At 36.7% G+C, this 23,724-nt stretch overlaps 1 protein-coding gene across 1 annotated transcript in view; it reads right to left on the bottom strand.

The window, feature by feature from the left end:
- Positions 1-23,724, bottom strand: part of CATSPERB (cation channel sperm associated auxiliary subunit beta) — a 188,590-nt gene that overhangs the window by 115,770 nt on the left and 49,096 nt on the right. The window contains exons 7-13 of the mRNA XM_037835252.1: positions 20,202-20,297; positions 19,942-20,060; positions 18,691-18,723; positions 5,064-5,130; positions 4,688-4,734; positions 3,783-3,941; positions 2,786-2,938 (exon numbers count right to left, since the gene is read on the bottom strand). Coding sequence (XP_037691180.1) covers positions 2,786-2,938; positions 3,783-3,941; positions 4,688-4,734; positions 5,064-5,130; positions 18,691-18,723; positions 19,942-20,060; positions 20,202-20,297 — 674 coding nt within the window. The remainder of the gene's footprint in view (positions 1-2,785; positions 2,939-3,782; positions 3,942-4,687; positions 4,735-5,063; positions 5,131-18,690; positions 18,724-19,941; positions 20,061-20,201; positions 20,298-23,724) is intronic.

Raw genomic sequence — 23,724 nt, 5'->3', positions numbered from 1 at the left:
TCCTCCAAATCTTCCTTCCCTTTTGTTACTCGAGAAGTTTGTCTGTGCTCTTATCTAATGCCAACTTCTCCACTAGTACACAGATCCCATCTCCTGTCACCTATTTAAGAGTATCACTCCTGCAATTTCTCTTCTTTCTCCTGAATCATCAATTTTTCCTTCTTCACTGAATAATTTCTGTCAAAACACAGCCTAATTCTTCCAATATTTAAGAAAAAATCCTCTACTCTTAAATGACCTCTCTTCTCCCTTCAAACATTTTCCCATTTCATTGCTTCACTTCTCAACAAAACTCTGCAAAAGATTTGCTTGTATTGTTTCTACTCTTCTCCTTTCATTCTCTCTTCATCAGTCTTTCACCACTATTACTCCATTGAAATAGCTATTTTCAATGTCTTCAAATAACAGCAGAAAGATGTCTATACTTAACAATATTTGTCAGAACACATGACAACTTCCAAAGACTTATAATTAAGGGTGCACTTTCTATATTTAAAAGGTTGTTTGTAATTCTCAATGGATAAAGTCCACACCTGTATTTTTCTCCTATGCCACAATCTAGCCCCTCTAGGCCATTTTCAAGTCACTGAACACAAGTACTAAGACTTCTACTGGCCCTGTATTTATCACAAATGCCTGAACTATTCAGAAGAATGCAGAGTGAACACTGAAATGAAATACAAACCCAAGCCAAGAGGATAATGTACCAGTATCATTTACTCCCAACCCTTGAGCATTCCTATGAGAATAGCACCAAATTTCACAGACCCATTTGCCTCCAAAATATACATTATTACCATTATAGTTTATATTCTCATCTAACTGGACTATTTTTAACCTGTATTAGACTCACATCAGTTTTAGCTATTTTTAATCTGTTCCCATAAGAGTTCTGACATGTTGGTCTGCCTAAACTCATCATGTTCAGCTGTTAGTCTCATTATTAAGCTTAGTTTTGGATGGCACCATTTAAAGCCCATAACTGCAATTCCATATACTTATTGTCCACGGTCAAAACAAATATAAATGAAATTTTTGAGGTATAAAACATATTGGCAAATTTCTGTTCTACATACTTTGTAACCATTAAGTTCAAGGACAATAACTCCTTGCACCACCTTTAGTTTCTAACCTACAGGCCCTAGGAATTCCAGAGCAGAAGACAGTGAAGCAGCTGCTTTGGCAAAATGGCAACAAAGGGCTAATTAAAGTCAAAGGATTGTATTGCAGTTGGAGAAATTCAGAGAAAAGAACATTAAATGGAGACCGGTTGCTTGCCATCTATGTAAAGTACCAGGACACCACAGAATAGCAATTGTATTCCTATTATAAGGTCCCCAAAATTAAGAGTTAAAGGGGAATCAAAAAGGGAAATTAGAGTTTTAAAAAATTCAGTGTGAACCCTAATAGAAGACAGGCTGGTTTCAAGAAGACCTAGTGTGCCAATTTGAATGTATTATGTCCCCAAACGCCATTATCTTTGATGTAATCTGGTGTGGGCAGACCTATCAGTGTTAATTAGATTGTAATTCTTTGAGTGTTTCTATGGAGATATGCCCCACCCAACTGTGGGTGATGACTCTGATTGGATAGTTTCCATGTAGGTGGCCCCGCCCATTCAGGGTGGGTCTGAATTAAATTACTGGAGCATGACATAAGATCAGACAGAAGGAGCAAGCTGCTACAGCCAAGAGGGACACTTTGAAGAATGCCCAGGAACTGAGAGAGGAGATGCAGATGATGGGACAGTTTGAAGACAACCGTTGAAAGCAAACTTTTGCTCCAGAGAAGCTGAGAAAGGAAAAACACTCCAAGAGCAACCAAGAGTGACATTTTTGAGGAATTGCCGCCTAGAGAGGAACGTCCTGGGAGAAAGCCATTTTTGAAACCAGAATTCTGGAGCAGACGCCAGCCATGTGTCTTCCCAGCTAACAGAGGTTTTCTGGATGCCATTGGCCATCCTCCAGTGAAGGTACCCAATTGTTGATGCGTTACCTTGGACACTTTATGACCTTAAGACTGTAACTGTGTAACTAAATAAACCCCCTTTATAAAAGCCGATGCATTTGTGGTGTTTTGCATTCCGACAGCCTTAGCAAACTAGAACACCTAGGAATAGGAAGTATCATCATTACAAATATCCAAATTTTGCACAGAATAGGGGTGTTTGAGAAACATCACTGAGAAATGGGGTTGGTTGCCTTCATCTGGAGTCACTGCAGTGCTTTCTTGGCTCTGAAGTTCACTTAATGTCTCATATATTATGCCCTTTACTGACGCCCCATGATGATATAACTACTCATTTACCAAGCTTTCAGACTCCTGATATAGAATTAACTGACTAAAGGTGAGGCCAGAGAATGGAGAATGCTATCAGAAGAAGCTTAAAAACCAACAGTTACAGAAAGCCAAGCTTAGACAAAGTCAAATAGGAAAAGACAAATATTAAGTGCTAAAAACACCAGATATAAACACTTCTAATGGGTTAATAGAAAAATCCAGGTCATTCAGAGTTGGTAAGGGATGTAATCAAACTGGAAAATTCAAGGTAACCATGGTGTACCCATGGCCCATCTTTACTAGCTAGTGAACTAACTGAAAAGGCAAAGATGGTCAGGTACTAAGGTTAGCACACAATAAATAGGAAATAAAAATCCATTGGGTTCGCTCCCACTTCCACTTCTCTGATAATCAAAGAGGGTCTTTATTTATGCACAACCACTTATCATAGAGCAAGTGAATGGTTTACATCTATGCCAGAATGTGAAATCTCCTAGGTACACACCTGATTGCCATAAGCATATAGAAAATGACTTCGTGGATGGAATACCATTCCAACAGGAACAGAGAATGATAAAGGAAATGTAAAAGCTGGATATTTGTGCTGTAAATTTTGTTGGTTACTTTTTAGGATGTCCACAGAGGCCCAGGTATTTTTCTAAAAATAGATAAATAAAACACAAGCAGGTCATATTATTGGTGGTAGTAGTAGTAGTATTAGTGGTTCATGTTCAATTTTTAGTTCCCTGTTACTTGGGTTTTGTTTAAGATAGGGACACACAATTAGCCAGCATAGAGCTGGAAGGATAAGCAGTCATCCATACCTCTTTACTCGCACCCGCGCACTACCCCCACCTTCCACATCCATTTGATAGATGTTGAAAGTGAAGTTTAGGAGATTAAATAATTTGTCCAAAGTTCCATAGTAAAGGTACAAGGAGATTTAATATAGAGCCATTATTTGAACTCAGCAGAGATACTCCAGTGTCCGTGCTAGGAACTATCATGACAAACTATTATTTTAAAATGTGGATACCTGGAGCTCACCCCAATCCTATTGGATCATGATCTTGAGGGTGACTGCTGAATTTATGTATTCTTAATGGCTCTAAGAATAATCCTAATTCATAGCTAGGGTTAAGAACCTTCGGAATAGAAAATACAGATCTGTGGCCATTAGTTCCATTTTTTTGTTCATTTAAACTAACCATTTTATTGAGCCTTCAATTTCTATAGCACAAACTCAGTTCATACTCTCCTAGAGAATTATGAGGAGAGAATCACTATGCAAACACATCATATTTTCCTCAAACTGAATGATAATCAGAGGCATGAAATCTCAGAAGTGTCTTAACCTATATTATTAAGCACAAATAATTTTGTAGTAGTCAATTTTATCAGATCCTATTGCCAAAGACAATTAGAACTCAGAAATAACTTTTGCTAAGGCGTATTTTCATTGTTACAGGATTTAGTGTACAGAGCAGTCACTTCTGGGATACAATGCCTACCTGGTTACGGAGAAGGCAAACTCCAACACCGTGCTCTTGGTCAACAAGAAACGTTACCACACTCAGAGGAACACTTTTCAGTTTAACAATGCGAGGTATGCAAGGTAACCATTCAAGGAATGGTTCACTGCTATAAAAACAAGTGCTTGCCTTCAAAAAGGAAAAAGAAAAGTTAGTGCCATTTTTGAAATACAGGTCCTAATTAGTGGTTTTAGGCAAATAAACTAATGAATCGTGTTGCCTGATTGATCACAAATCATATTTTAAAGTGTCTAATAGCTGTGCCTCTCTCCTGGGAGATGAGAGTTCAGAAAGCACTGTAAAACATCTCTTTCTGGTATGGATTGTTTTTCTGGTATCACTGTGCAGGTTCAGATTTAAAATAATTAGATAACTACCATTAAACACAAGTACAGATACCATTGGAAGCAAAAAGTGGTTGTTAAGTCTTTCAGCCTGCATATGCCATTTTTTAGACTAATAGCAATTCATAATTCATACAATAAAATTTCTTACCTTGGATATGGTAGGAACATGTTGGAAGCAATATAGTTATTTTAGGTTGTTTGTTTTTTCTTATTCCTTTGTTTCAGTTTTGTTTGAAATGTTGCTATTTTTTATTTTTTTAATTTTTTGATAATGTTAAAAAAACATTGAATGAGTGTGAAAAAAAGTAAATGAACAATGGGGGGAGGAGGGGAATGGAATGTTTTGGATGTTCTTTTTTATTCTTTTTTGCTCTTTTTTATCTTATTTTTTGGAGCAATGAAAATGTTTAAAGATTGATTATAGTGATCAATGCACAACTATGAACAACTGATTATACACCTTGAATGATTGCATGTTATGTGAATATATCTCAATAAAAATGCAATTTAAAAAATTCAATACCATACCTCACTCAGGGTCTTGTTTCTGTCAAATGTGATAGTAACATAGTCAACTGTAAAACATAAAGGTACAGAAATTACAAGCAGCATCTATATTTCTAAAACTATACAGGTTAAGGTTAATGAAATAGTCTTCATAAATAAAAACACTCAAAGCTATGTACCATTGATTAATATATACTTGAACACAATTTTCTTGCAGTTATAGCAGGGTGTGCCTATTCCTTATTTAAATTAAAACATTTTCGTTTTAGACCGTTAACTTATATATAACGTAGTTATATTTACACTTTATTTTATTTTAATTTTACATCATTTTATCTAATCTATATATGTTACCCATGTTGAAAAACCTGCGACTATATCTTTAACTAAAATTTACCTTCAAAGCGTTCTCTGTTAGCGAAACATTTTTCATTATACCACAATTTTCCTTTGATATAGTCAACCTATATAAATAAATAAACAAAAATATACACTAGACAATATGTAGACTTAAGATATAAAACAGAAAAACATTTAAAAACTTCAAAATATTCTAATTCAAGAATGTGAGGCAAATAGAGACAAATTACATGCAAATAAAATAAAACGTTGTAGAATGAGAACAAAAAACAAGAGTACACATTTTGAACAACACACAAGAAGGGAATGAAAGAAAACAAGTGTCACATGTTATTAGTCTATGTTAACAGATATACCCCTATCTATGAACCTTCTTCTAAAGCTACCAGGAGCTTCTAGCCTTTCATCACAGCTACAGTGGTCACATGTTTATCTTCTATTCTTCATTAGCTGCAACTAGGCTTGAGGAGTCTTCACAGAACCCTAACAGCAGCAAAAACCAACAGGATTATGGTATTTTGTACATATTTTTTCACATTTGAACATTTTTAAAATTGGGATGTATCAGAGTTTTATTTGGCAATTTTTTTTCCATCTTACTTGGTATTTCATAACATAAGGCATCTTAAAATCAAAGGCATATTAGAGTTGATGAAATATGTACCACAAGGGTCCCAACAATTCAATCTCCCAAACAAAGCAAAAGTTCCTAAAGGGAACATCGCGTCATGCCTCTTTATCTCCTGTTTCCGGATTTGTAATCCAGAACAGCAACAGTTATGGAGAAGGCAGAATGAGATAACATATGTGTTTAGCATAGTTCTTGGCAGAGAAAGAGTTCTCTATTATTAAATAATATTATCTAATAACTTCTCTTATTATTATTACTTAGTTAAGTGTTTCCAAAGGAGTAAACATTCCAAAATGTCTGTTTTAATGAGCATTGTCTCTGGAGAGGCCGTCTTAATCCAGTCTCAGTGGAACCATAAGTATCTCTATCATTTTCAGGATCTCCCAAATTCCCAAGACACTCCAAGAGTCCAAGACAGATTAACCTGGGATATGCCCCTCTGATCCTGGACTTCTCTGCAGAGATTCAGAATCTAGGAACCAAGTAAACTATTTCTAGACCATAGAAGATTCTCTAGAATAACTATGGACTTTACAACCATACTCCTAGTATGCAAAGAAGGTTCAGAAATCATAACACCATCTAAACTAAGGATATGGTTTATTAATAATGGCTACAAATATGGGAAAAATCACAAAAATTCAGAGTTTGAAACTTGGCTATAAGAGTGTTTTAGTCTGCTAGGCTTCCAAAATGCAAAATAGCAGAACTGGGCTGGCTTTTAACAATGGGGATTTATTAGCTTACAGGCTTACAGTTCTGAAGCCATGAAAAGGTCCAAATCAAGGCACCATCAGGTGATGCTTCTTCCAGGAAGACACGCTGCCAGCGATCCTGGACTCCTCTGGCATCCGCTGGTCTCTCCCTTCTCTTTGAGTTTCATTGCTTTCAGCTTTTGGCTGGCTTCTGGGGCCTTCTCTCTCTGTTTCTGTGGCTATCTCTTTGTGTGACTGAATTTTATGCTTTTATAAAGGACTCCAGGAAGAGGATTAAGACCCATCCTGAATGAGGTGGGTCACATCTTAAGATCCTAGCACCGAAAGATTCTATTATAATGGATCTGCACCCACAGGAATGGATTAGCTTTAAGAACATGATTTTCAGAAGTACGAAACAGCTTCGAACCATCACAGAGAGAAACTTCAAAGAAGATGAGATTATATATTTTGGATAGTAAATAATATGCAAGAGTTTGAGTCTTGTTATAAGAAGATACTTACTTTCAAATTATTGAGAAACATAAGGGATACCTTCTTGCATTTATATAGACCAGTAATACAAATCTGTATAATCTGTGCATAAAAATCTTTTAAATCTGTTTGTTTGAGATGATGGCATTTCCCCACAGAATGCCATTTCCCCAAAAGATGGCATTTCCCCACAGAATCTTTGAATAACTAGCAAAAACTGGCAGAGCCATTTTCCTCAAAACTCAAGAAAACAGTTAAAGAGTTGCAGTAACCAGGAAAGTGCTGAATCAACAAAATACAGCTTTAAAAATAGTAGGAAAAGCTCAGGGTGCCCATGCCGGTCCCTTCCTTACTTCCTCCCCAGTGTGGTGTGGAGCCAGCATGCAATCCCATTGTGGGTCCCTGACCCTGTTCTGGAAGGAGCAGAGTAACCCCTATGAGCATACTGGGGTGCCTGTAAGTCAGTGCCAATCTATCAGGTGGCAGCCTGAAAACTGAACCAGGAAATTCATCTTTTGCTTGCCTTCCCGGGACTTGCCATGTAGGCAGAAGCAACTTCCTGACAGCTAAAATAGTGTAAGAAACAATTAAGTCAAAGTGGGCTGGGACAAAGGATTACCTGATTTAGGAAATATAATAAGCATTTACCATAAGAGGGAGCAGTATATTACATAGGGAGTAGAGGGGACATTGGAATTCCTATAAAAGGGGGAATTCTTAAGGCCAGGAACAAGCACAAGCCCAGGACCAGACACAGGCTCAGAAAATACAGAGAGGACCCTTCACTTCACTTCTGCCTCAGGCTGATCTTCTTGATAAGAGGGCTAACTTCTGAAGGACAACACAGCCAACACAGAGTCAATTTGCAAAGACTGTGAAAGGTGATTTTTTATTTGCTTTGCTTGTTTTTGTTAGCTCCTGCCACCCAAGGAAATCTCTGTCATATCCCTAGCAGGATACAAACTTAAGGAACAGAGAACTCAAGAATAAATCCCAGAATTAACACTTGAAAATATTAAAATGTACAGTATGCAACAAGATTAGAAGATGTGCTGGTTTGGATGTATTGTGTCCCCCCAAAAGGCATATTCTTTAATGCAATCTTGTGGGGGCAGAGTTATTAATCTTTTTGATTAGGGTATGACCTCCTGCTTGAATGTTTCCATGGAGATTTGACCACGCCCATTCAGGGTAGGTCTTGATTAGTTTACTGGAGTCCTTTAAAAGAGCTGACACAGGCCCAGATGCTTGCCTATGCTTTGAGATGCTGGCCCAGAGTTTGCTCTAGAGAAGCAAAGAGAGGACAAAACGCCCCAAGAACAGCTGAGGGAGACTTTTGGAGAGATGCTTGGTTGCTGACAGAGATGCTGAGAGTTGCTAGGAGTTGCAAACAGAAGGACATTTGGAGCTGCTAAGCTAAGGATGCACAGGAGCTGAGAGAGGAGCTGAAACACAATCCAGCACCAGCAAATGGCAGCCACATGCCTTCCCAGCTGACAGAGGTGTTCCAGACGCCACTGACAGTGCTTCAGTAAAGGTATCCTATCGTTAATGCCTTAGTTTGGACACTTTTATGGTCTTAGGACTGTAACTTTCTAACCAAGTGAACCCCCTTTATAAAAGCCAATCCATTTCTGGTATTTTGCATAATGGCAACATTAGCAAATTGGAACAAAGACAAAGAAACAAGAAATGATGGTCCATCTAAAGGAAGAGGATAAAAATCCAGAACCCATCAGTGAAGAAGAATGGACTCTGGCCATACCAAAGGCTAAAAATATGATCCTCCGTATGCGCAAGGAGATAAAAGAAGACACAGAGAAGAAACTAATGGATACCAGGAAAACAATGAATGAACAATATGAAAATCCCAATAAAGAGATGGAAAATTTAAAAAGGAACCCAATAGAAATACTGGAGTTGAAAATTTTTCTAGAGGTTTTCAACAGCAGATTAGAGCTGGCAGAAGAAAGAATCAGTAAACTCAAAGAAAAGATAATTGAAATAATTCAAACTGAGGTGCAAAAAGAAAAAATAATTTTAAAAGTGGACAGAGCCTAAGAGACCTGTGAGACATCATCAAGCATACCAATATGCATATTATGGAAGTCCCAGAAGGAGAAGAAAGAGAGAAAGGGGCAGAAGGAATAATCAAAGTAATAATGGCAGTAAACCTCCCAAACTTAGCAAAACACGTGAATATGTACATTCAAGAACCCAACAAAACCCAAACAGGATAAACTCGAAGACAAACATGCCAAAACACATAGTAATCAAACTGCTAAATGCCAAGGACAAGGAGAGAGTTCTGAAAGCTGCAAGATAAAAGCAACCTGTTATGTATAAGGGAGTCCCAATAAAATTAAATGTCAATTTCTCATCAGAAACCATGAAGGCAAGAAGGCAGTGGGATGAAATATTTAAAGTGCTGAAAGAAAGTAATTGCCAACTGGTGATTTTTAATAGAATTTTATATCTGGTGAGACTGTCTTTCAAAATTGAGGGAGAGATTCAGACATTCCCACATAAATAAAAGCTGAGGAACTTCATCACCACTACAAGCAATGCTAAAGGGAGTTCTTCAGACTGAAAGAAAAGGACCTTAGATAGGGTGGGGATTGAAGCAGCATAAGGAAATAAAGACCTCCAGTACAGGACCTTTTGAAGATGTTGTTTTTAGTTAAGGTGTGGCCAACTGAATCAAGATGGGTCTTAGTCCTATAACTAGACACCTTATAGAAAGAAAGCCATGCAGAGGAGCCAGAAGCTGGAAGTTAACAGGGCCCAGAAGAGAAAGGAAAGGACATCACCATGTGACAGGGAAGCCAAGGAATCCAAGGATTGCTGGCCAGCCAGAATACTACTGACCCTGGGAGGAAGCAAGCTTTCTAGCCTCTGAAACCATGAGCTAATAAATTCCTGTTGTTTAAACAAACAAACAAAAAACTTTAAAATGGAATGGACAATGATTTCTCATATAAATCTTCAGGTTTACAGGATACCATAGTCATCATTATAATACCTGGGTGATTAATATAGAAACTTTACTAGACCCAGAACATTTCCCCTTCCTTCTCTTTAGATTCCCTTTGTGTTTTTGTTGTTGTTGTTGTTGTTTGTTTGTTGTTTGTTTTTAACAGTATTGTGATTATCCTTGGGGATAATGTAATTCTGATCAGGATCCACTTCAAGAGTAAGCACATGACTCTACCCTAAATTCAAGTCAGGCCAATGAGAGTCCCCTCTGAGACTTTTACTGGGACTACTAGGCAAGAGATATTTTATTACTGTCGGGATTTCTAAACTGGCAGTATATAAACCTGTTGGCTATTCTCATTGACAAGTGGAGTAAACCTACTGAAAATGAAGCTAATATAGAGGAAAGCAGACCCAAAGGTTGAGAAGACAGAGTCTTGCAGACATCTGTTGGGCCCTGAACCCAATCATTTCTGGAAGCCAGATTCAACCACTGAATTCCTCATTTACATGCATCAATAACATCCCTTCTTTTGCTAAAATCAGCTTCCATTTTGTTTCTGTCATTTGTCTTCAGAAAGGTCCTGACTATGCATGTGTGGGAGAGACTCCAACATTTTTTTTTTTCAGTATCTACTTCATATCATGAGGTTTTTTTTCATATGTAATGTTATTTAATCACCTCACTTTAAGTAGTATATATATTATTGTGTGCATTTGAAAATTAAGAAATTGAGGACCAGGGAGAACTACAACTTGTTCAAAGTTACATGTTACATGGATAATAAATTAGTCCAAGATTTGAATCCAGTCTGTCTTCATCCCCTCACAGACTCAACAAATATTGAGATCACCTATGTATAAGGCAGTGTGATAACTTATTAGGACCTAATAGTAAATAATAAAGCCCTTGACTTGAAACCTAAAGTCTTGTGAGACTTGTCAGGTGACTAAAAAGACAAAATATGTTGGTAATTGATGGGAGTTAACACTAGGAGTTTCAACTCATTACTGAAGAATGAGTAAAAATTCTCTAAGTGAAATGGAAGGGATCAGGGGGAGGGCATGCTAAGAAGATAAAACATTTTATGTAAAGGATTAGAAGTATGAGTAATGTTGGCACATTACAGGGAAAGTGAATAAGTGATTTAAAGTGAAGAACAGGGTGACAAGGCTGAAGAGGTCAGGAAGGCTTTAACCATGAAGGATTTTGTATGTCTTTTAACATCAAATAAGTATTGACCCTTTGATCTGCCAATCCAAGCTCTAGACCTGTATTACACAGATTCCTGAACACATATAAGGTGGCTGTGCACAAAATTATTGCCAGCATTTTTTGTAATAGCAAATCTACCAATAGGCAAGATAAATCCTGCTAAGACCAAACAATGGAATATTTGCAGCTGTTAAAAAGAAAAAAGAAAGGACATTCTCCATGTATTGATATGGATTATTTTCTTTTGTGGTATATTGATAGAAAAAAGCAAGATATGTATGTATTATACTTAATATATAGTGTAAGAGGAGAAGAAGAATATCTAGTCACAATCATTTGAATTTATATTTAAAACATAACTGGAAAGATATAAAAGAAACAAATAAAATGGTGACTTGCAGTGGATAGGGAGGAGAAGGGTGAGAATATGCTGAGGTGGGAGTGAGACTTCTCAATGTATTCTTTTCATAACCTTATGGATTTTTTTTTAATGATTTTAATGTTTTATCTATTTGAAAATAATAAGTTTCAGATGTTTAAAATTCTAATTTCCCTTATAGAATGTCCCCTCTGTTTCAAGAATCCTTCTCTAGCACTCCAAAAGTTTTATGTAGATAGATAGAAAACACATAAATAGCTATTAGAAAAAAATGAAACAATCAAACATTGCTCATGACTGTTTCCTCTCCTCTTTATCTTCCGCTTTACTGAAAGATATGTCCTTATTCATTTGTCATTATGTTAAAATTCTTTCTTGAGTATTTTCTCACTTAGGATAACTGGATGATATATTCTATGAATTTTCTTAATATGAAAGATACATAATCTCTTCACTACTAATAGGATTCTTGGACTTGGGTTCTTTTGTCTTAATAAATGTTCATTTCACTGTCTTCTGGCTTCTACTGTTGTAGAAGTGAAGTCGAATACCAGTGTGGTATATTTTACTTTTGCTCTTTTGTTTGGAAGCTTGTAATAGTTTCCCGTTAACCTCCAAATTCAGAAATATTTTTACGATATTTTTTCATCAATGTTGCCAGGAATTTGGTGGCTCTTTTCAATATATAGCCTTGGATTTTTCTTAATTTTGGTGTTTTTATTGCTTCTCCTCTATATGATCCTCTTTTGTTCCTTGCATAAATTCTGCCATTCACCTCTTAAACCTTCTGGATCTCTCCTCAAAGGCTCATTTTTGCACTCTTGATTTCTATCTGTTTTCACCAGATACATTGAAAACTTTCTTCCTCTTGATCTTTGTACTTCAAATCTGCATCGAAGCTGTGGCTATTCTGTCCTCAGTCTATCTACTATTTAATTGCAGTTTTTAGTATTTAGTCCCAGAGAATTTTTCCAGAGCATTTGAAACTCTATGGACATTGACTGTATTTTTTTTTCTTCCTATATTCCAGTGCCACTAACAGTAACAACACAGTAGGTGCTTATTTAATATTTGTTAAATGATTGAATTAATTAAATGTTCTTGCTCAGCTGCTGTCTCTTATGATCTTTTCTCTTAGGATGCTGGGCTCCTTAGATTGTTTTGGAGAAAGGGCTCAGGTATGGTTTCTGGAATGCCTCAAATTGTGGCAATACTGGAGTAGTAGAAGGCAAAATGGCCTCTAATGCACTGGGCTGCCATTCTGTCACCTAGAACCAAAAAGAGGCTCCTCTGCTTCCAGATCCCCTTTAACCTGCCCACTTCAGGCAGGCAAAGGGAGAATGTATCCCTCCTATTAAGGCTTTCTCTGAAGGATGAGTTACACTCAGTGGGGCTGATAGAAACCTTCTCTGGGAGTTCATGGGGCTCTACAATCCAAGCTCCCTTCAGGGTGCACATGCCAATCCTCTACCTGTGGCTCTGTGTTGCCAATACCCATGAGAGACAAAATACCCACCAGGTCTCCTGAGTGGAATTCCTTATAGCTCAAGACTTCAAGTGGCTCCAGAGGCCTGGAAGCTCAGTAGCCTTTTGGCAGGTAGACTGGAGATGCATTCATGGCCCTTGACGAGTAGGGAGCAAAGCTCAGGTCATAATCTTCCCATGGTCTCCTCCATCCTTTTATTTTACAACTTTTTGCATGATTCTGTTTTGGGTGTGTCTCCTGTAATTAGCACATAGCTAGATTTTGTTTAGTTTTCTATAATATCCATTTACAATTATTGCAATTGCTGATACATTTGGATTTATTTCTACCATCTGACTTTATAGTTTGTTTTTCATCCTTTTCTCTTTGCATCTGTTTCCCTCCTTTCTTCATGGATTATTTTTTAATACTTTTTTCCTTCTCTGATAGTTTGGAAGCTTTAGGTATATTTCTATTTTAGTAGTTATTCCTTAATTTTTTTTTTTTTTACTTTTTATTTTGAAATAAATTGAAACTTACAGGACAGTTGCAAAAATAATACAAACCCATACACAGAACTCCAGCATATCCCAACCCCCCTCTCCTGATACCCAATCTACCAACTTTAATATTTTGTCACTTTACCATTTCTTTCTTTCCCTCCCTCCCTCCCTATCTATCATCCATCATCTATTGCTCTGTCTTCTGAACATATGAGAGCAAGTTGCACACATCCTTGAACAAATAATATAATTCACATATACAGTTCCTATGAACAAGAATATTCATTTATGTAATCACATTAAGTGTAGTTAAGAAGTTCAAGAAATTTACATTGATATAAAACTTATATTCTATATTTCATTTTTTTCTTATGTCCCAATTGTGTCCTTTTGAGCCTTTTCTCCTCTATTCTTAGATCTCATCCAGGATCCTCTATGGCATTTAATTGTCATTGTCTATTCAGATTGTCTTTTTTTTTTCAATTGTGGAAACATATATATAGCATAAATCTTCCCATTCCAACCCCTCCCAAGCATTCCATTAAGTGGGATTAATCACATTCACAATGTTGCAATGCCATCACCTTCCCACCATCCATTACTAGAAATTTCCCATCACCCAAAACAGAAACCCTACACTCATTTCTTATTAACTCCCCATCGCCCCTTCCCCCACTTCTTGTAACCCATACTCTACTTTTCATCTCTATGATCATATTCTCTGATACTTTGTGTTTACCGTGGGGCTTAAATTTAACATCCTAAATCTATAACAATCTTGTTTTCTTTGATACCAACTTAACTTCAATAGGACACATAAACTACATTCCTATACTCCATTCCCCCACCTTTATGTAGTTCTTGCCAAAAATTACATATTTTACATTAGTCCAAAACCACTGATTTATCATTACACTTTATGTATTTTAGATCCTATGGGAAGTAAATAGTGGAGTTACAAATCAAAAATACAGTAGTATAGGTATTTATATTTACCATGTGATCTTTACTAGAAATCTTTATTTTTTCATGTGGTTTCAGTCAATTGTTTAGTGTCCCTTCCTTTCTGCCTGCACAATTCCCTTTAGCATTTCTTATAGGACTGATCTACTGGTGATGAAGTCCCTCAGCTTTTGATTATCTGGGAATGTTTTCATCTCCTCCTCATTTTTAACCTCCAAGTGTTTGTGAATTTTCTAAGTCTCTGATGGTTATTGGCTTCTAATTGTATTCCATTGTGGTCAGAGGATGTGCTTTGAATAATTTCAATTTTTTTTTTCAAAAATTTATTGAGGCTTGTTTTATGTCCCAGCATATGATCTATTCTGGAGAAAGTTACGTGATCACTAGAGAAGAATGTGTATCCTGGTGATCTGGGATGTAATGTTCTATATATGTCTGTTAAATCCAATTCATTTATCAGATTGTTTAGGTTTTCAATTTCCTTATTGGTCTCTATGGTTGATCTATCTATAGGAGAGAGTGATGTGTTGAAGTCTCCCACAATTATTGTGGAAACATCCATTGCATCCTTTAGTTTTGCCAGTGTTTGTCTCATGCATTTTGTGGCACCATGACTGGGTGCATAAATATTTATGATTGTTATTTCTTCTTCTTGAATTGCCCCTTTTATTAGTATGTAGTGGCCTTCTTTGTCTCTCATAACATCCTTGCATTTAAAGTCTGTTTTATCTGAAATTAATATTGCTACATTGCTACTCCTGCTTTCTTTTGGCTGTAGCTTGCATGAAATATTTTTTCCATCCTTTCACTTTCAATTTCTTCATGTCCCTGTGTCTACATGAGTCTTTTGCATGCAACATATTGATGGTTCATATTTTTTGATCCATTCTGCCAATCTATATCTTTTAATTGGGGATTTTAATCTATTTACATTCAACGTTATTACTGTGAAGGCATTTCTTGAATCAGCCATCCTATTCTTTGGTTTATGTATGTCACATATATTTTTCCCTCTCTTTCTTATTGTCCTTTAATGAACCAATATTGAATCTCTTTAGTACTGAACCTTTCTCTATCTCTCTCTCCTTTCTTTGTTTCTCTGTCGGTAGGGCTCCCTTTAGTACCTGAAGTAGGGCAGGTCTTTTATTAGCAAAATCTCTCAGCATTGTTTGTGAAAAATTTAAGCTTTCCCTCAAATTTGAAGGAGAGCTTTGCTGAATAAAGTATTCTTGGTTGGAAATTTTTCTCTCTCAGAGTTTTAAATATGTCATGCCACTGCCTTCTCACCTCCATGGTGGCCCCTGAGTAGTCACTACTTAGTCTTATGCAGTTTCCTTTGCATGTGGTGAATTGCTTTTCTCTTGCTGCTTTCAGAACTTGCTCCTTTTCTTCAGTATTTGAAAGTCTGATCAGAGTATGTCTTGGAATGGGTTTATTTGGATTTATTCTATTTGGAGTTTGCTGAGCATTTATGCTTTGTGTATTTATATTGTGTAGAAGGTTTGGGAAGTTTTCCCCAACAATTTCTTTTAATACTCTTTCTAGACCTTTACCCTTATCTTCCCCTGGTGGGACACCAATGAATCTTATATTTGGATGTTTTATTTTATCTGTCATAACCCTGAAGTCCATTTCAATTTTTTCAATTTTTTCCCCATTCTTTCTTTTGTTCTTTCATTTTCTGTTCTGTGGTCCTCGAGGTTGCTGATTTGTTGTTCAGTTTCCCCTAGTCTTGTACTATGAGTATCCAGAATCTTTTCAATTTGGTCAACAATTTCTTTTATTTCCATAAGATCATCTATTTTTTTATTTAATGTTGCAATTTCTTCTTTATGTTCTTCTAGGGTCTTCTTCATGCCCTTTATATCCTGTGGCATGCTCTCATTGTTTGTCTTTAGTTCGTTGATTAATTGCTCCAAGTACTGTGTCTCCTCTGATCTTTTGATTTGGGTGTTTGGGTTTGGGTTATCCACATTATCTGTTTTTTTCATATGCTTTAAAGTTTTCTGTTGTTTTTGGCCTCTTGGCATTTGCTTTACTTGATAGGGTTCATTTAGGATACGTAGCGCTATTCAAAGACTAATCTCTAATTTGTCAGATCTACATCTTGGTGGCTTACACTTTCTCTAACTAACCAGCAGATGGCGTCCACGAGTCACTTATTCCCCTCAAGTCAGTTCTCCCCAACTTTGTCTTTGTGGTGTGTGGGAGTCTGATTCTTGTGGAGTCCAATTGGTGCACCAAGTTTGGGTGTGTTGTTGGTGCTGTCCGCTCTGAATGTAGGCCTTTGTCTGAGCAGTTAGGGAGGGAGAGCAGCTTTAATAATCAAACCTCCCAGGTGTTCCTGGAGATTTAAGGCTGTTGCAAGAGTCTACACCTTCATTTCAGTCTCGCCACAGATCGTCTCTGCCGCTGACCCACAAGTCCTTGGTGTTGGTGTATGGTCCCTGGGATTTCCAAATGGGTCCCTCTTCCCAGCCGTGCCCTTCTAGAGCCTCAGCTGAGGGAAGGTTGTGCTATGTCACAAGTGTGCAGCATCTCTCAAGGGAAGCCCTGGGCCGCCGGGCTGTGCAGGGGCGTTCCCAACCTGCTGCAAGGATGGCTGAATGGGGCGTATCAATTTCCCCCTTTTAGCACAGCTCCACCTTCCCAGCTCCAGGACAATCAGCTGTGGGTGTGGAAAAGGCCACCGTCCACACCCGATATTGTGGCATGTGCTTGTGTTGCTGGAAACACTTCCCGTCACACTGGGTCTCTTGGAGCGGCTCTGGGCTGTGGCGCCTGCGCCGGGCAGAAGTGTTCCCAGCCCGTTGGGAAGATGGCCACAAGAAGCGTGGCTATTCTCCCCTTTTGGCTCACTTCTGCCTTCCTCGCTCTGAGACAATTAGCAGCGGGTGTGTTAAAGGCTATCTTCCACACCAGATATTGAGGCATTCGCATAGCCTGTTCCTGCCACGCAGCAGTTCTTGCTGCCACATCTGCAGCCACCTTTGGGTTGTTTAAAAAAGAACTAGTCCACCTCCAAATGCCAACCCATGGTTTCCCAACACCGCAGCACAGCCGTCAGACATTCAGCCAGCTTACTCACTCGTTTCAGAATGCAGACTCCCAGTTTCACCAAGTGCATGATCCCTGTGGATTTAGCAAACCCTGTCCAGCTGGTGCATCACTGGAACTGGTATTCTGGGTCACTTCCTGGCCCTTATCTAGTATTTTTCACAGAGGTGTCCTTCTGCCCTGTCTCTCCTAGCTGCCATCTTAGATTCTCCTCTATTCTTTAATTTTTAACACATATGTTGAACTATACATTTTTTCTTATGAATTCTGAAGTTATTTACCATATCAATCCTTTTCCCAAACAAGGATCCTAAATACCCAAAAGGGTCAGAAGTGGAGCTGTGGTTAAATCAGATGGCACTTTTATGCAAATTAGAAAAAAAGCACCCCTTCTTCTAGGGAGGCACAGACCTACAACACGGTACATGGCTAGTGGAGTACAGTGATCATCAACTGCAAACTATCACCATTCTTCCTGTTATACTGTGTAGAATTTTGGTTCCATCTAATTATTCAACATAAAATTTGTAACTGTTATAATTTACACCAACTCTATTTTTTCAACACATATTTACTAGGTGCCCTCCTTGTGTGAGGCACCATCTGAGACACACGGATTCAGTAGTGAACAGCACAGACTAGATTCCTGCTCTCCGAGAGCTCAGGGCCTACATTCTAGTTGTTGTTTCTGGTGCCCCATGCCTTCATGGGTCTGTGGGTAGCAACTCTTTTAACGTCTGTATAGGTGAAAATTTCTTTTCTTTTCTTTTCCCTTATTCTTGAATGATATAGTTCAGCTAGCTTTGGAATCCCATTTTGGCAGTTATTTCCCTCTATCCTTTGTAATGTAAAAAAGTTTTGCCTATCTGACATTCCCAATTCCCTGCATCATTTTTCCTCTAATTAGTACAGTAGGTTAGTTATAGTTACTTCACTTGACTCCCCCTCCTAGAAAGTATGAGTGTGTGTGTGTACACACACGTGTGCACACAAGTGTTTATCAGGACAGAATAGGAAGGGTACATAGCAAAAGGCTGGGAATAGTCATAATTTTGTTTTTGTTTTCAAATTGAAGCATGCTTATAGGTTGATGGAAATGACCTTGTTGAGTCAGAAAACTTGATTTTGTAAGAAAGAAAGGAGATAACTGAAGGAACAAAATACCCAAAAGGGTCAGAAGCAAAGCTGTTGTTAAATCAGATGCACTTTTGTGCAAATTAGGAAAAAAGCAACCCTTAGAAACCAATCTTTCTAACCAACCCTTAGAAATTTAAAGTTTCTTACCCTTTCAAAACCACAAAATTCTGCCCTTGAAAACTAGAAGAAAAAAGAAGAAACTTTAATTTTTCCTTACACATCAGAAGGAATAATAAAGCATAACAATTTGTATTATACCAAAGGAGATTGTGCTTTTTTTTTATATCACAGCAGTTAGAATTGTCATCACAAAATAGTTTACACAACATCCTGTTATTTGCCCCTCAATTTTTGCCTAGTTTCATGACATTTTATTTTTTTACTTACACCTTAACTTTCTTCCACCAAGGATTTGAGATCAAAACCACACCTTTTAATGATTTAAAGAGAGGAATTACAGAAGTATCAAAGAAAATACTAGGTCTGCCATCCCCTTTTCCTTTGTCACTTTCTTCCTTCTGCCCAGCCCAGTGCCATTCAGAGATCAAGACCTCAGGGTATACAGCTTATTCCCACTTCTCTGTGCTTTTAAATGTAAATCAAAGTAGCCTTGTTAGTTTCTTCAACTCTCTGCTTTAGAAATCATGTGATAAGCACAACAAAAGGCTAGATATATTAACTGTCTGAGCAGCAACTGGTGCTTTCTCATAAAGGGTGAGAAAGCAGGGAAGGCTCTGGAAATTCATATACCTGAAGAAAGATACTAATTACCATGTTTTAAAAAATATCTGTCTCTCAACCTATGCAATCATCCCTTCTATATCTCTCATCTTTTCTCCTAATGTTCCTAAATCCTTGTTACTGGTCTTATTTCTACTATGGCAATTTTTGAGATGGGATTATTAACATGTTTAATAATTTCATGTTATGCATATTGTGTATTCTCACCTAAACCTATATTCCCCTTGTCTCAATCTCAACACTTAATTTTATCTTTTGTTACTTTCTAATAGTCTATTCAGCTTTAAAAATTTCTTAAAGTATTTTGGGAACATGTAGAGCTATAAATAAAAACATACAACAAAAAATGTTTTTTATTTGATAAATTAAGTAATTTTAAAATAAAATAAAATAAATATGTACATACATATTTTCTACATGTGTGCATTTTTAACTGTATTATAAATTTGTGTAGCAACAGCACTAGCATAACTTCCAAATTATATATCCAACTTTAAAGCAAAGAAAAAATTGTTGTATTATGTCTTTACATTTTTTTAAGAGGAAGAAGGATTTCAATTCTAAGATATACTACACATAACAAATATCAGATATTTCTTCTGGATATCACAGAAAAATATTTAAGGTTAACTATTAGTTCTAAAGCAATTCACATACCCTTAATACTGAGGCTGATGGATAACGAAGATCTCCACTTACAAAAAGACCCAAAGAGGTGAGGATAACTAAAAAATGATTTGTTAAAACCAGATCCACCACTGAAAGTCCTATTTGTTCTAAAAGAAAAAAAAATTATACCATGAGTCAAAAAGTTAAGAAATGGAACTTCTCAACAAAGTAAAGAGATTTCATAAATATTAATCAAGTAATTAACATAAATGAAATGCTGAAGTTGAAGACACTGTTAAAGAAATTACCTTCTTCGAGTTGGGAATAGATGTTATCTGTCATGTTATACCATATGGTATCATCATATTTCCAAAATCCATAAAAACTTAGACCTAGATAAACACCTAACATGAAACAAAAGGACAATTAAGGCTATTTAATTTACCAAGTGAATAACTCAATTCTATGGTGCTAGGTCTTTAGGGGCACAAGCCTCCATCTGTTCCACCTTTCAGCGCATTCATTGTCTTACCTTTCCCAACTTCCCTCCCCTCAATTTGAATCCCACTTCTCCAAGCTTTGGAAAGATTAAGTAACTTCAGACTACCATACAAGATTTTAGCCAAGCATCTGATCAACCCCTAAGAAAAATATGGGAATAAAATGCCCTTAGAATAAACTCTGTTTAATGTACTGGTTTATCATGTCTATTAAAATATCTTCCAAGTTGTACTTAACTATTAAAGTAGTTTGTTTTATATCTTTCTAAGCATAAAGATGTTACTCAAAAAACTCCAAAGAAGAAAATTAAAATGTAAACACCAAGGAAGAAGAAACTGTGCTTGATTTACTACAATATTAGTAATTTTTAAAATAGAAAAAAATATTTCCTATAGCCTCATGAGAATCTCTTAAAAGAGGACTGACCATGCTGGAAATACTGAAAGGACTTTGTTCCCTGATCCTACATTTCCTTGGCCATAATTGGGAATGTTAAGAGTCTTGTCAAATGTGCAACATTAATCTGAAGCCTTGTCAACAGGATATAACTGAAAAGGTGGCAAATTAGTTGGGCTTTAAGACAACCATATTATGAAGTATATTTTTAACTCCTAACTCTTTTCTGTGTGGGGAAAGATGTAGAAGGAAATGTTATTGCCCACTTCTTTAAGGAAGAAGAAAACAAAAGACGAGCTTTGCCTCTCTAAGCATTAAGTCTAGTTCTACAGATGACAGTATACTATATTCTAATTGGGGATGATAATAGCTGCTGAACATGATATCACATAATCAGATCCCCGCAAAGTTTAGAAATATTTCATGGAGAAGTAAGCAGTAAATAAGTGCTTTATTTTGTTTAATATTTTTAGATTAAAATTAAGTTACAGACCAGTCTCTATGACAAACTGATCTCAATTGTATTCCAGGGTTACAGAAGCTGATGTACAGTTTTAAGACAAAGAACCTATTTTTTAATTTTGGAAACAAAGGGGTGCATTTGCTCTCACTAGAAGGTAGGGTCACTTTTATTAATGTATGGCATTTTCTGAATCTGCTTTTCAAAAATTTAATAATATATACCTCACATGTGAACCCAAGAGTAGTGAAGTATCTAAAAAGTTTTCCTTCACCTTTTAAAAATTTTTTTCACTTTATTTATCAAATAAAAAAAGATTTCCAAACAAAAAAAACAAAGCAATGGGAAAAACAAATATCCTAAAATAACATCATTCCTTCAAATATACTCCTACCATACCAAAAGAAAATTAATGAATCATAGTCACACCTGAGCATTCCCATACCAATAAGATCACCCTCAATATCTTGTCTGTTTTATTAGATTATCGTTCCTCCTTCACTAGCTGCTGTCTATCTCTAGGTCCCCTATATTCTACACTATAAGACAATTATTTTACATTTTTCACAGAATTCACATTAGTGGTAACATACAATACCTGTCCTTTTGTGTCTGGCTCATTTCACTCAGCATTATGTCTTCAAGATTCATCCATGTTCTCATATGTTTCATGACCTCGTTCCTTCTTACTGATGTGTAGTATTCCATCATGTTGTATATATCACATTTTGTTTATCTACTCATCTGATGAAGGACATTTAGGCTGTTTCCATCTGTTGGCAGTTGTGGATAATGCCTCTATGAACATCAGTGTACAAATATCTGTTTGTGTCACTGCTTTCAGATACTCTGAGTAAAAACTGAGAAGTGAAATTGCTGGATCTTAGGGTAACTCAATACTTAGTTTTCTAAGGAACCAACAAATTGTCTTCCAGAGTGGCTGAACCATTTTATAGTCCAACCAGCAATGAATAAGAGTTCCAATTTCACCACATACTCTCCAGCACTGGTAGTTTCCTGTGTGTTTAATGGCAGCCATTCTTATTGGTGTGAGATGATACCTCAGTGTGCTCTTGATTTGCATCTCCCTAATAGCTTGTGAAGATGAACATTTTTTCATTTGTTTTTTAGCCATTTGTATTTCCTTTTCAGAGAAATGTCTTCTCATATCTTTTGCCCATTTTATAATTGGGCTGTTTGTACTACTGTCATTGAGTTGTAAGATTTCTTTATATATACAAGATTATCAATCTCTTATCAAATACAGTTTCCAAATATGTTCTCCCATTGAGTTGGCTGCCTCTTTACCTTTTTGACAAATTCCTTTGAGGTACAGAAGATTTTAATCCTGAGGAGTTCCCATTTATCTTTTTTTTTTTTTCATTGATTGATTTAGGTGTTAAGGTCTAAGAAGCAACCTCTTAATACTAGGTCTTGAAGATGTCTCCCTACATTATCTTCTAGGAGTTTTACAGTATTGTCTCTTATATTGAGATCTTTGATCCAAATTGAGTTAATTTTTGTATAGGGTATGCATTCTTTTTCATTCTTTTGGATATAGAGATCCTGTTCTCCCAACCCCATTTGTTGAAGAGGCTGTTATGTCCCAGTTCAGTGGATTTGGGGGCCTTTTCAAAAATCAGTCAACCATAGATCTGGGCATCTATTTCCAGATTCTTGATTCAATTCCATTGATCAATATGTCTATTGTTGTGCCAATACCATGCTGTTTTGACAACTGTGGCTTTATAGTAGGCTTCAAAGTCAGGCAGTATAAGTCCTCCCATTTTGTTTTTCTTTTTTGGAATGTGTTTAGAAATTCAAGGCATCTTTCCCTTCCAAATAAATTTGATGACTAGCTTTTCCAAGCCTGCAAAGTAGATTGTTGGAATTTTGATGGGAATTGCATTGAATCTGTAGATCAGTTTGGGTAAGATTGACATCTTAATGATGTTTATTCTTCCTAAGCATGAACATGGAATATCTCTCCATCTCTTTATGTCCCCCTTTTATTTCTTTTAGAGAGTTAAGTAATTTTCGGTGTAGAGGTCTTTTACATCCTTGGTTACGTTTATTCCTAGGTACTTAATTTTTTTAGTTGCTATTGGGAATGGAATCTTTTTCTTGAATGTCTCTTCAGTTATGTCATTTCTACTGTATAGGAACGTTGCTGACTTATGTGCATTAATCTCATTTCCCACCACTTTGCTGAATTTGTTCATTAGCTCAAGTAGGTGTGTCGTCGATTTCTCAGGATCTTCCAAGTATAAGATTGTATCATCTGCAGAATAACGAGAGCTTTGCTTCTTCCTTTCCAATTTGGATGCCTTTTATTTCTTTGCCTTGCTGAATTGCTCTGACTAGAATTTCTAGATACTAACATTGAATAATAGTAGTGACAGCAAGTATACTTGTCTCCTTCCTGATCTTAGAGGGAAGGCTTTCAGTTTCTCACCATTGCGTACTATACTGGC

Source organism: Choloepus didactylus, chromosome 4 (assembly GCF_015220235.1).
Source record: "Choloepus didactylus isolate mChoDid1 chromosome 4, mChoDid1.pri, whole genome shotgun sequence".
NCBI lineage: Eukaryota > Metazoa > Chordata > Mammalia > Pilosa > Megalonychidae > Choloepus > Choloepus didactylus.
Note: the sequence above shows the minus strand (reverse complement) of the source record. Positions and strands in the feature narration are given on the sequence as shown.